At 33.4% G+C, this 12544-nt stretch overlaps 1 protein-coding gene across 2 annotated transcripts in view; it reads right to left on the minus strand.

The window, feature by feature from the left end:
* Positions 1–12074, minus strand: part of LOC129250813 (protein obstructor-E) — a 71249-nt gene extending 59175 nt beyond the window's left edge. For both annotated transcript variants that reach the window (XM_054890406.1, XM_054890400.1), the window contains exon 1: positions 11848–12074. In XM_054890406.1, coding sequence (XP_054746381.1) covers positions 11848–11890 — 43 coding nt within the window. In that variant the 5' untranslated portion in view covers positions 11891–12074. The remainder of the gene's footprint in view (positions 1–11847) is intronic.
* Positions 12075–12544: the final 470 nt, after the last annotated feature.

Here is a 12544-nt window from a genome sequence, read left to right on the forward strand (position 1 = left end):
GGGTATCAAAAAGCCTGAATATGATTGCCAAGAAGGCAATCAATTTTATAGTGGTATATGAAACTAAAGTCTCCTAAGTTGGCAAAGGTTCTGAGGCTGGATATTGCCGTCATAAGTACGAGTATAGCCGATTGTGTGAGTTAAAAAATAGTTGTTGCTGCCAAAAAGTTGTTTCTGGTTTGGCATTTCAAAAGATACAGAGCAAATTGCATATTCTTTGAAATAAGTTTAATCTCTATGTGTCGCTGGTTATATAAAATATTTTTGTTTCTTTTTTCGTTGTCGCTTCTACCTTTACTGTTAGGTATAGTTGGTGAATTTGAAAAGCAATTTTGTTTCCACGGAGTGATTTGATTTTTTGCTATAACTCATAATTGTTGCTATTGCAACATAATTTTACTCGTTTATATTTCTTTTTTTTTTTTTGTTCAAAAGAGCCAATAAATGGAAGAGTGACGGTCCGCGTGTATGTGCCTATTTTCCTTATGTGCCTATTTTCCTTAAAAAATATGGTTACTCAAATTAATTGGCATCCAATTCAATGCAAGGACATTTTAAAAGTTCTAATGAATATCTAGAGAAAACCAGTTTGCAAGAAGCTTTGTTCACTACGAGAAAACTTTGAAATTTTCTTGTAAAATCGTTGGGGCAGAAAAATTGGTTAGGTTGGGTTCGTTCAGTTTAGTTTAGGTTAGTTTAGATGAGCTCAGATAGCCTCAGTCAGTCAAAAACAATGTCACATATACCTGTTTACATGTTTATAACTGGTGTGTGTACACCCTTTGTTGGGTTATTGCCTGGGCGCTTCCTCCTATTGTTCCACAAATGGAGGAGCCTACAGTTTTATGCTGCCTAAGAACAGCAGATTGGTCTTTATGAGGAATTTTTTATGACAAAAATACACTCTGAGGTTTGACACTGACTGTCAAGGTACGACAACTATTAGAAAAAACCATTTCCTTTAATTTGGTGTTTCGTGCCCACACCACAGCTTAGTTGACCAAGCTACTTAAAGCACAGAGTTAGTAGTTTTTGGTGCTGCTATGCGCTTTTGCTTTACTCGCATTGTCTTTTGTATTATTTTAAGACATTTAGTAGATCTTAGTACTGCTATGCGCTTTCGACTTTATTCTCATAGTATTTTTTTACATTGAGAACATTTAAATTTCCATGGCCTGCACAATTCTTAATTGAAAAGAATAATGTATAGACAAGAATACTGAATGCTGGGACATATAAATATGCAGCATCTTAGAATTAGAAAACATTTTCTTTTCCTAAAATTCCCTTTTTTCCTAAAATTTTTTGTTTGAAATTTGGAAAATTATTTATAATTTTTAAAATTTTTCGAAACTAGTTTTTAATTACAACACACTTTCGTACATTACAGATAACTAAATTTTTTTTTTTTATGTGAAAAATGAATGCGGCTCAAAGTTTTGTTTATCAAATTCGCGCAACTTGACTGGTCTTACAAGAAAAACTGAAGTTGCAACACTTTTTGAAATTTTTGGTTTCCTTTAGTTTTTTCTTTCACCAAATAGCAAAAGCAACACCACTGCCTGAGCTGTTGCAACACTTGATGAATTTATTTTTTGCTTCACTTTTCATTCCATTTTATTTTTATTTCATTGCTTAGCTTATTTTGCATAACTATTTTGTGGTTGAGTCAATAAACAAAATCAGCGAAACATAGAAGAGAAAAAAGAAAAAACTAAAGAAAACCCCAAAAGCAGACAAAGTAAAATATAATACAAAAAAAAACAAGAGCATGTTACAAAGTACGCGGAAATTGATTTTGTTTCACGCTAACTTGTGCAACATTGGCGCTGTCGTTGCCACCAGCGCTGCTGCTGCTGCTGCCGCCAGTATGCAATCGTGCGGCCTTTATAAGGAAACTGAAAATGCTCACTCTAGTAAAAAAAACACATACATATATCTGCAGATGTATAACGCTATTCAATACAATTTGCAAGTAACAAATACTGGTGTGTTTATTGTTGTTCCTAACGCTGTTATTAACACTTTTGAGCGCCAAACGGCAAACAATTCGTACTAACTCGATCGACTCAATACATTCAATGCATATTACTGGTTGCAGTGTAGTGATGCATTGAAGGCGCTCTTGCTGCAGAAGCAGTTGGCATTGAGGACTACGTACTTACATACAAACATACATGAATACATGTGTGCATATGTACATACAAGCGTGCGCATACCGATAGAAAGATAGTTGCACAGAGTAGACGGAAGTGTACATTGTAGAAAAGAAAATCGTAAATGCACGAATTATAGCTAGAGACGAGCTCTGTACAGTTAGGGCAAGCACAGGCAAAGTCATAAAACTGTGCCACACCAAAAAGTGGGCGGCAATGTTCGTGTTGTAAACATGCTCGTGCCCAGCTAAATATGTACCGTGTAATCTTGCAGGTAAAATTCAGTCAGCTGCACGCCCACTACCGCCCGGTAGTGACTGCTAAATTTGCATTACTACAAATTAGCGTTCGTATTTTTAAAAATACTATGGCAAAACATTGTGTTTGTTTTAGTTTTGAGCTTTGCATTTACGATATCTATAATTACTTATATTTCAAATTTAAATGTTGCACTAAAATGTATTATTATGATACTTTGTAATTTTACTTTTCCATCGTGCCTATAAAATTGTCCACCTGCTGTGAAGCAAAAATGGAATCCACTAGAAACATTTTTGTTAATAGTTTAGAAATAAACTAAATTTAAGTTTGAAGTCTGATTCAATTCAAAAACAACAAATCTCAAGGTTTATGATGCAACCGCCATGGTTCAGTGGACTTCTACGTAACTACTGTTTTTTGGTTCGATAGAAAAAATGCTTATACCTATTAGCCATCACTCTTCAAGAGGCAATGGTTATCCGCAGAAAGCCTTATTACGGGGAAAAGCTTTCTCATTAAAATCATTTTAACTTGAGCAGCTGGCAAGAAACTGTAGATCCCACTATTTTTGGGATAACATCAAGAAGCAGACCACACATTGGGGGAAAAGCTCGACCCAACATCTAATAAAGGATGTATGCTCCAATTAATGTATATCGTTGTATGCGTGGAAGCTCACGCTATCTGAGCAAATCGTACAGGAAGGTATTAATTAGTATTTTTTATAGGGATAAATTGCACAAGAAAAGCAAAAGAAGGATAGCTACAAAAATCAAATAGATTTTCAAATCGAAATTTTTATTTTGACCTTTACACGCTCCATTACTTTTATTTTTGTACACTGCAGCCGTTTAGTTCACAAGTGTCGTATATGATTGATTTAAGATCTCATTTGCCGAAATTGTAAATCGTCACCTTGATATTTCAACATGTGCCACTTGTGCCTTTATTCAATCGCTTTTTTGCAAACAAAAAACAAATTAGAACGAAGCTGTTCGATCGAAATTTAATGCTCAGATATAATTTGCGAGTTTATTTCTTGATATTTTTTGGAAATTCCTTTTAACTTTAAGTCTGCTCTGTTAACTAAAGTCGAATTACTTTTCAATTCCACTCTTCCTTTATATCTCTCTTACAGCCATTAACTTATAATTATGCATTGGCATTTTTGTTTAGTTTCATCAATCCACTGCCGTGTCCGCACATGTTTTCTTTTTGTTGGTTATTAAGCAATCTTTCGAGATTGTAAGCTCAAACTTGTTTACAAAATTTTTGCAAATATTTTCCACTTGTTTTTATATAGATTGTAACTTTAGCAGAAGGTTACAATTGGCGTGCATTTTTTGTACGATAAAATAACTTCGCACAATTCGCATTTAGACACTTACACATACAGAAGTAAGAAATGCTATATTTAGCTGCAAGAGTGACTTAATATTATTATCAAAGAACCGGATATGTGTTCTTGTATTTTTCTTTTGAAAATTATTCAATTCGCAAGTCTTTTTACGAGTCATGTAAGTGGTACGTGAAGAAGCTTGGCAACAGCAAAAAGTGTATCTTTAATTTAGTGGTATTAATTATTCTTCAGACCAGTTTATGTATTATATTATATTATTAGTTTGTATGTAAATGCGTATCACTTTTATGACATAGGCAAACCTGATTTAGGTCTACAGGTCAGCAAGTTAAGCGGCTAGCGAGTCAACTTTGCGGTACAACAAGTTGCCTTTCATTTTCTGGATGAATCGATGTATACAAAGAACCGGTCTAAATGGTTAAGTAAGTAGTAGTTAGTTAAATAAAGATATGTGGAGCACGTGGTGCTGTTGCTCAACAAAGCAAAAGTGTTGGCAAGACAGCTTGCTTCTAAGAAATTAATAACTTAGTCTCCCCATAGTTGGATTATTTTACAAAAACAATAAGAACTCGTTTTATGCTATTCTTTATTTATTATGCAAAGTGCCTTAGACATTTTTCGCAAACCGAAATTGATCAATTTCCGTTGAAAAACCACAAAAGACACCAAATTCACAAAATTCACAAAATTCGCAAAAATCTATAAATACTCAGAACACAAAAACTTCACGCTAATGAAGTGCTTTTGTTTCAAGCCAATCTTCACCGCATTCTTTTCCAGTTACCACTTAGAGCCAATCTCCGTTTAGCATTTTGCGTCACTTTTTACATGGCTCAGTTACCAGCCGCCAGCCACCTACCGCTAGCCATCAACCGCAACTCAATGTGCTTAGCCTCAATGTCAACTGGTTTTGCTACTGAGATTGAATACACTTATATGTACCAGTGTGCATACTACATGTAGTTACATTTAGATATGTAGTTATATATTTATTATTTTTCAAAACCTTTCTCAATACACTTAAGTATTTCATTGCAGCCATTATTGATACTGGCATTAATTTTCTACTATTGTTCTTGCTGCTGCTGCTTGTCAGGTTTGTCTACTTTATTGAACGGGTGTGTATCGCCGGCACTTAAGTGAATATTTTAAAACAAAAACAATTTTTATTAACCTCAAAATGGAAACAATGAGTATACTCGATGTGTGTTAGAACGCATGAGGCCAACACCAAGTAGTGGTTTGGTTATTTTGCTTTGAATGTAAGCGGATATATTTACTAAGTTTACTTGTTGGTGGATTCGTGGTGCGCGCATAAAATAGTGTGAATTTATAATTGAAGACGCTTTATTGTATATTTATGGCTTTTCCAGCACGGATATTCAAGCAAATTCTTTCTTCTACAGAATCTCATTAAGAATTGCTAAAATTTAGATATGAAGTTACTTACGGTACTTATGGCACGTAAAAAATAATAAATTTTTGATAGTAACACACACCGAGGAATTCGAAAAAAATTATTATTGGCCAATAACGCCAAAAAGCTTACTAACTTCTTTGGAATGCATGCGAAGTTATTATTCATCAGCCACTTAAAAGAACAAATACTAATCAGCGCACCATCTGAGAAAATCTTGTACACATATTATATTTATCATCTTTGTTTATTAGCTGGAACAAAAAATATAGATTTTAGGCTAAGTGGCTTTTCGAGCACGAAAAAGTAGGAAACAGGAAAACAATAATAACAAAATCATTTCCTAAATTTACTTCTTAAAAATAACGAAATGCCGCAAAGAACTTAGAAAATACATATATGTAATGTGCAGCCAAGCGAGCTTTATCGGCATTAGGAGGTGGGTGCAGATCCCACTGTACTTATAAAATACCAAACACAGTGTTACCATTATCAGTAATGATTAACAGTATTACTATACGAATTGTCGTTGCGGTTAAAAGTATTCGCAGTTTACTAAAACTTGCGAAACAATGCACTGAGGTTAATTTCTAGGGCCCATGTCTACATTCATGTACACAAGATCTTAGCAAAGCTAAGCCCCATACCTTTGGTTTATAAGAGTGCATTGTCGAGTGTCCAAGTTAACCTAATGCAACTCAAATGGATACTAATGCTCGTGCTTGGTTTTGATTCTATGACCGAATGGCCAATCCGCATTCCGCTGTATAAGATTTATAATACTTTTTGCGACTAATAATACATGAAAGCCTTAGAGTAAATCTCTCTTTGTCGTAGCACCATAACAAGAGTTAATTCACATATTTGTAGCTGAAGTTGTATACAGAAGTTGACTCAATCTAGTGATTAAAAATGCATTATTATAATTTCCAAATTTTTGTTTTTTTTCTGTTCATTAACAAAAGTGATTAGCTAAACAAAAATTCCTTAATTTACCAAATGTGAAAGTGAAAGTCAGCTCTGTGCACAGCATACACCCATACGTACATGCATACAAAACTAATTAAAATTATATAACATTTTATTAAAGCTAATAACTAAACGAAATTTAAGCGAATTTTAAATGGTTAGTTTTTAAAGCCACATTACTGTGAAATGAGCAACCAAAAATGATTTTTCAACTAAAATCTGAAAGCAAAAAAATACCACCAAAAAAAAACAAAATTTCGACACACAATTAACGCCAGTTACTCGCTCTTTCTCACGCTAACTTTTCCTTTCATTTTTTCCCCGGCTCTCAGCCATTCTTTCACTGCTTACTTCTCTACGCTTTTTCAATTCCCCTTTTGTCATAATCTTCACTTGCCTGCCGTATTAATCTTCAAAGCTTATAAAAAAAAAAACGAAAAACTTGTACCCACACTTGACCTTTGTTTTCTACATAAACCGCGAACTGCTGTGCGCCTACTGCTTAAGTGGCATGTATTTATTAGATAACCGCTTAAAATTTAGGCTGGTCACTCGTCAAATTGCCGCTTTGTGTGCGCCGCCTTGTGCGTTTGATAATAAAAAATACTCATATTTTATGATGATTATACATTTTGTTGTGCTGTTCATCGTTTTATGTTGGATATGGGAATGGTCAGTCGGAGAAAGGTGTTTCCCTGCATTTCTTGCAACATACGCATAAATTTGCTGGTAATGCACTGCAAACAAGCTGTTCGGCAAACGCGTCGCTGTGTTAACTCTTTTTATTGCTTTACAATATTATAAAATTCTTTTTATAATTATTTTTTTAAGTAGCATCACTGATCGCTTCCTTCCACCTCTTTTCTTTGATTTTGAAAATCGTGTAAGCTTATTAATTTGATACGGTAGCGCGCGTTGCTATTTATTTTTAATAATCTTATTTGGTTTTTTTTTGCCAACCTTGGTGTGACTGTTAAGCCTATTAATATCTCTTCTTATTTTCATTACTCATTTTTATTATTTCAATAAAGCGCAGCTTTGTTTGAAAGTCATTGCCACTTGCGTCAATAGGTTGAATGCTTCACAAGCGGATTAAAAGTAGTGTTTGTAGGTAAAAAATGTATGTATATATTGAAAAGTTTACTTTTCATATTAATAAGTATTTAAAATTATATTAGGATGGCATCGTCAATGACTGGAATTTTCCAAGCACTCAGGCAAGCGCTGGCTCATTGCACTTAAGATCTAGAGAGTGGATATAAAGAATATAGAAAGAAAGATGAATTAGGAATTCATTGCGCCACTGTTAACTTCTCAGATTTGTTTAAGAATCTTGGCAGTTTATGGAGTGAAGGAGAATGCAGCTCTGGGCTCTTTAAGTCTGGCGAAAACCGGCTGCCAGTAGCGAAAATGTTGTGTACTATCACAATCCTCCAAACAAGATGCACACAGTGGTTGAGCGATGAGGCCTATGGTAATTATAAGTCATCCCTATGGATTTTGCTACGTAATTAGCTCTATTAGAGTACGCAGCCCACCCCATCTCTGTCTAAGAAGGAATTTTGCAACCACCTTAACAGACCTGGCACAGGCAATGGCAAATTAAAATAACTACAGTTTTTCATTTATCAGTACAATGCCCCTAAATGGCAGAACAATTATTTCCATTTCAAATTATTATTTCTTATATACATACTTAGTCACTTATCCATTATTTACACACTTTTATGGTTTTTAGAATACTTTCCACTTACATCGAAAATTTGGACAACGCAATTTGTAAAGCAGTGTGGTACCTAATGTGTGCATAGAAGCGTGCGATGAAAAATTTAACAAAAAATAATTCAAGGCATATTCAACACCAAAATTACTGCATCTAAATCTATAATGGCAACGACAACACCCAGTCAGCGACTTTGCCACTCACAAAAACCAACTCTTTCACGCCCATTCGCGCAAAGTTGGATAAAGCGCAGGAGCAGCAGCAACTTTTTTTTTTTTTTTTGTCAGACAGCCAGCAACTTAATAAATGTACAAAGTTGTATACGAATAAATACTCATTACCTCTATACCTCTACTTCGAATGCAGCAATGGTACTTTTAGTCGCTTTCATGGCTATGACTAACTGCGTAGTTTGGCAACTACATATATCAAAATTCAAAACTAAATTGCATTACACAGAGTGGAGTTATAAAAATAAGTAAATGTGACATAGAATATGAAATAATCTTACTTATTTTCACGAAACTGCAAGTCAGTTTTATTTTCTTAATTTAGTGCAATTTATTTTTACGCGCACTCATATCAACTTATGTAAATGTGCAAAAAACAAATAAAAAGAATAAAACAAATTGTGCAACTTTCAATGACACACCCTGCAGGGAAATTCACCAGTACCGAACTGGTTTGAATCTAGTGAATTTTGAACCTTAACCAGCTCACATTACATCTGTTTCTCATATCAGCAAATAAATAATGCTCTGGAAGTGTAAATTTCATTGGTTTATCGATAGCTGGGAATTCAAAGGATGGCACAAAGAATGCGCTATGATTGGAAAGAATGCAAAATGATTTTCCTTAGGGCAGGACGGGATTTCCCTATAGGGCAGTTACATACACAGAGCATGTATGCATATATTTAGTAAATATATGCCAGTATGTGTGTACGTGTACTCAATAGAGGCAGCTTCAGACTTGCAATGTTATTTTGAACCGAAAGCCGGTAAGATCTTCATATCTATGTATGTGCGATTTGGTTACTCCGATAAAATTATTTCTCATTTTCTAATTTGCCAAAAGTCGCTTGAAATACCCTTCGCTTATGTTTTTGCTGTGATTTTACTTTTTTATGCACTGCGCGTTTAAGTAAAATTGAATTTGTCTCAAATGTAGCGTTGCTTTGCTGAACTCAAGAGCAAAAATACATTGTCGATGCCAAGCGTTGAAGTCGCTGTAGTTTAGCATACAAATACAAATGTACTTATGCATACAAATTAATACTCTTATACTAGTTTTTTGCTTCTTTACATTGCTTTATTGTGCATTTTTAGCAAAACCAACATTTCTAGATTACTTCTGTCTCTAGTTAAAGCGATAATTGGTATTAATTACAAACAATTTGGCCAACTTGATTTTATGAAGATATTTCAATTGCATAATAGTAGCGAAAGAGGCAAAAAGGCAACTGCAACAGCAATTAAGGGCCTTCCCAATGGAAGGGAGGAATTTCACCTATATGCCTCAACTGTAAGCCAACCACCGAAAGCAACAGGCAATGCATTTCCAAGAGCTCAGCTATATTTGCCTGGAAAGCGAAATAACTGCGTAAAAAGGAGATATTTTTAAGGTAGTGCCGAAAGAGGCTCATGAGGCACTTAAAAGTAAAACATCGCAACTTAGCTACAGAAGGTACTAAGGGCGCCTATTAAATAAGAAGCGAAAGCCGCCACGAAGCTGATTGTATTGAAAACACATTTCCAATTATGAAATATTACAAAAAGTCAGCGTTCACTAGTAGTTTTACCCTTATGCTAGAAAATGGCAGGAAACTACTTGAATGGAACTTGAGGGACTGCTTGTGTACTCAGCTTTGAATTTGAGTAGTTATCAGGAGGTTTTTATTAAGAGCAGTGTTCAAATACTTATATTATATAATACGGAGAATTTTGTTTTTTTTTCAAAATTAAATAAATCCTAGTAGGAAAATCTTTCTGTAGCTTTTAAGCTAACAAAACCTCAGGCTAAGACGAATGAACATGAAACATATCAGGAAGGATTACACTTCGCAAACTTTAAAAACATTGGAAATTCCAGTTAAACAATGTTTCTATACATTTCATAAAACAGTCTCTTAATGCAAAAAAATTTTTTTTTAGATAATTATGCAGAAATTATCCAAGCTCTTCTTTCAAACTGTGTAAAAGATTCATAGCGGAATTACATAACCTTATCTCATTATATGAAAATCGCCTTTACTTTTAGTTATCGAAGCATAGTGAATTGAAAATTGTGAAGGCATTTTTCTCAACATTTTGAATTTTTTCAATTATGATACTACTGAAGTACACAACTTGCCTTTATAAAAGCCAAATTTTTTATATTCATATAAAAAATATGTTTATTAAAATACGAGTACCTTTTGGGAGTAAAAACTCGAAGGGGAAATTTTCAATATATCATTTTTTTCCAAGCAATAACAAATTTATTAAGGATTCCGTGATAATTGTGTTTAAAATTATGAATAAGTAACCTGGATTTACTTTCATTTTAGTATTTTCATATTTTATTTATTGAATGAAAAGGAACAAAACATAATTATTGTTCTACTTCAAGTGAAGTATAGTTGTTATTAATTTATTTACCAAAATGCAGAATAACAAATTGCTCCTCAAGATTTTCTAATTTTTGCATTAGAATTTTTGTTGGTTCATAAAGTAAGAACCACACTAAACCCCAAACATTTACACCTTTTTTTTAATACTTTAAGTTTCAAGAAATATTAAATTATTATTAAAAATATTTGAAACAAAAAGTTTGTTTTAAAAAAATTATTTAATAAATTTAAATTTGTTATAAATTTTTATAAAAAAAAAAAAATTATAAAATTTTTATTAAATATTTTTTCCAAAACCTCACTTTAATTCTCTGAAAGCCACTTTATAGCCATTATATATATATTTATTTATAAGAAAAGGTATTTATTGATTATTTTCCTGCTAATTTATAATTATGAATTTCATTAATTTTTTTATAGCAAAAATTTAGAATAAAATTTATTACTTTATTAAATTTTCCAAATTTTTATATTTAACTTTTTTTTACGAAAATCGATATAATTTGTTTTATTATAAAACTTTTTAAGGAAAAATTTTATGAATTTCTTTATTAAAAATGGTTTTTACGAAAAATTGTATACATTCTTTTATTCTTTATTATTTAAAAAAAATTTAAATTTTTTATCAAATATATGTTTTTTGAGTAGAATAGAGTTATTTAGCATTGGCAAGTCAGTCCGTAACTAAAATTATTTTCATTGATTTTTTAACTTTCCGAAGTATATATTAAAAAATTGAAAACTTTTAGCTTTGTGAAGCACGTGAAAAATTTCGAAAAGTAACTATTGCTATGTCAGAAAATTTGTAAATTTTTTATCAAGAAAATTTGCATTCCTTAGAACTTTAGCTCGAAAATATTATAATTTTGTATTTAAAATTTTTTTTAATCTGACACGATTTGCTTATAGTCCCGCAAAGTGCACCAGAAGTATGTTTCATGAATGCAATAATAACTTGTTTCGTATAACTCTTTATTATTGCCGTTAATATCAACAAAACCATTTCCACAAAAACACTGAAAGCAGCTCGCATTATTAGCCCCTTGTTTGCGACATAATTTGTCGCATTAGCAGCCTTTTGAGGCCAGCTATATATGGTTTTCACAAAAACGTCCATTATCCTTGCCTGGCACAAAGCACTCAAAGCACGAACAACATTTTTATATGTATACGTGTGTTTCCAATTAATTTCTTTCCAGCAAACATTTTTGCTCTTCTTTACAATTGTTCCGCTTTTCCTTGAAATCTAATTTCAAAGTTGATTTTTATTTTGCATCTTCTATTTTACTTTTTAATTTTTTCACTTTATTTAATATAAAGAATAGTTATTTTTTTTTTTTTTGTACATACCGGCTCCAAAAAGTGCAACAAACACAAACAAAAACTTATTCATTTTGTTAATTTGAGATTATTTTTTATAACTTTTTCAAGCGTTAAAATGTAACTGCGTAGGCGTTTTTCGGATTATATATTAGTATATTCCGTTAAGTAAGAAAAATTTAATTTCCTTTCTCGCTTCGCTTCTTTTGCTTTTCCAAAAATGCCGTTGATATGCACAACGTCTTACAGGGAACCACTGGGATCGACTATGTGTGGTACGTTGACGTACATTCGCTTTTTATACCGGGCCATGTGTAGCGTGCGCACGCGTACGGCTGCGCACCAACGTCCGCCGCGTCTGCGCCCGCCAACCACCCGACCACCTGTACGATCGGCCACACCGCGCGCTCGCCCCCACCGAAGTTATGGCTAAGTACATCAACAGCCACTAGCCAATGTAAGAAATTGTCGCTGCCGTTGAAAGCTGCTGCCAGCGTCATTGGCTTTATCTTGGTGTAGTCGACGCCGACATCGCAGCCAGTAGTTGCTGCGTTAACTAACGTTGCAGAGGGCGACAACAGAGTGGAGTGAATTTTTGTAGTCGCTTGCTACTAATAATCGCTGAGTGACGTTGGCGCTTGCTCTCTTGCCAATGTGAGCGCGCGCGCGCCACTGTCGCTGAAGTAATGAAATAAAACAAGACAAACAAAAGTAAAGCTCACTAAAT

Source organism: Anastrepha obliqua, chromosome 1 (assembly GCF_027943255.1).
Source record: "Anastrepha obliqua isolate idAnaObli1 chromosome 1, idAnaObli1_1.0, whole genome shotgun sequence".
Lineage (NCBI taxonomy): Eukaryota > Metazoa > Arthropoda > Insecta > Diptera > Tephritidae > Anastrepha > Anastrepha obliqua.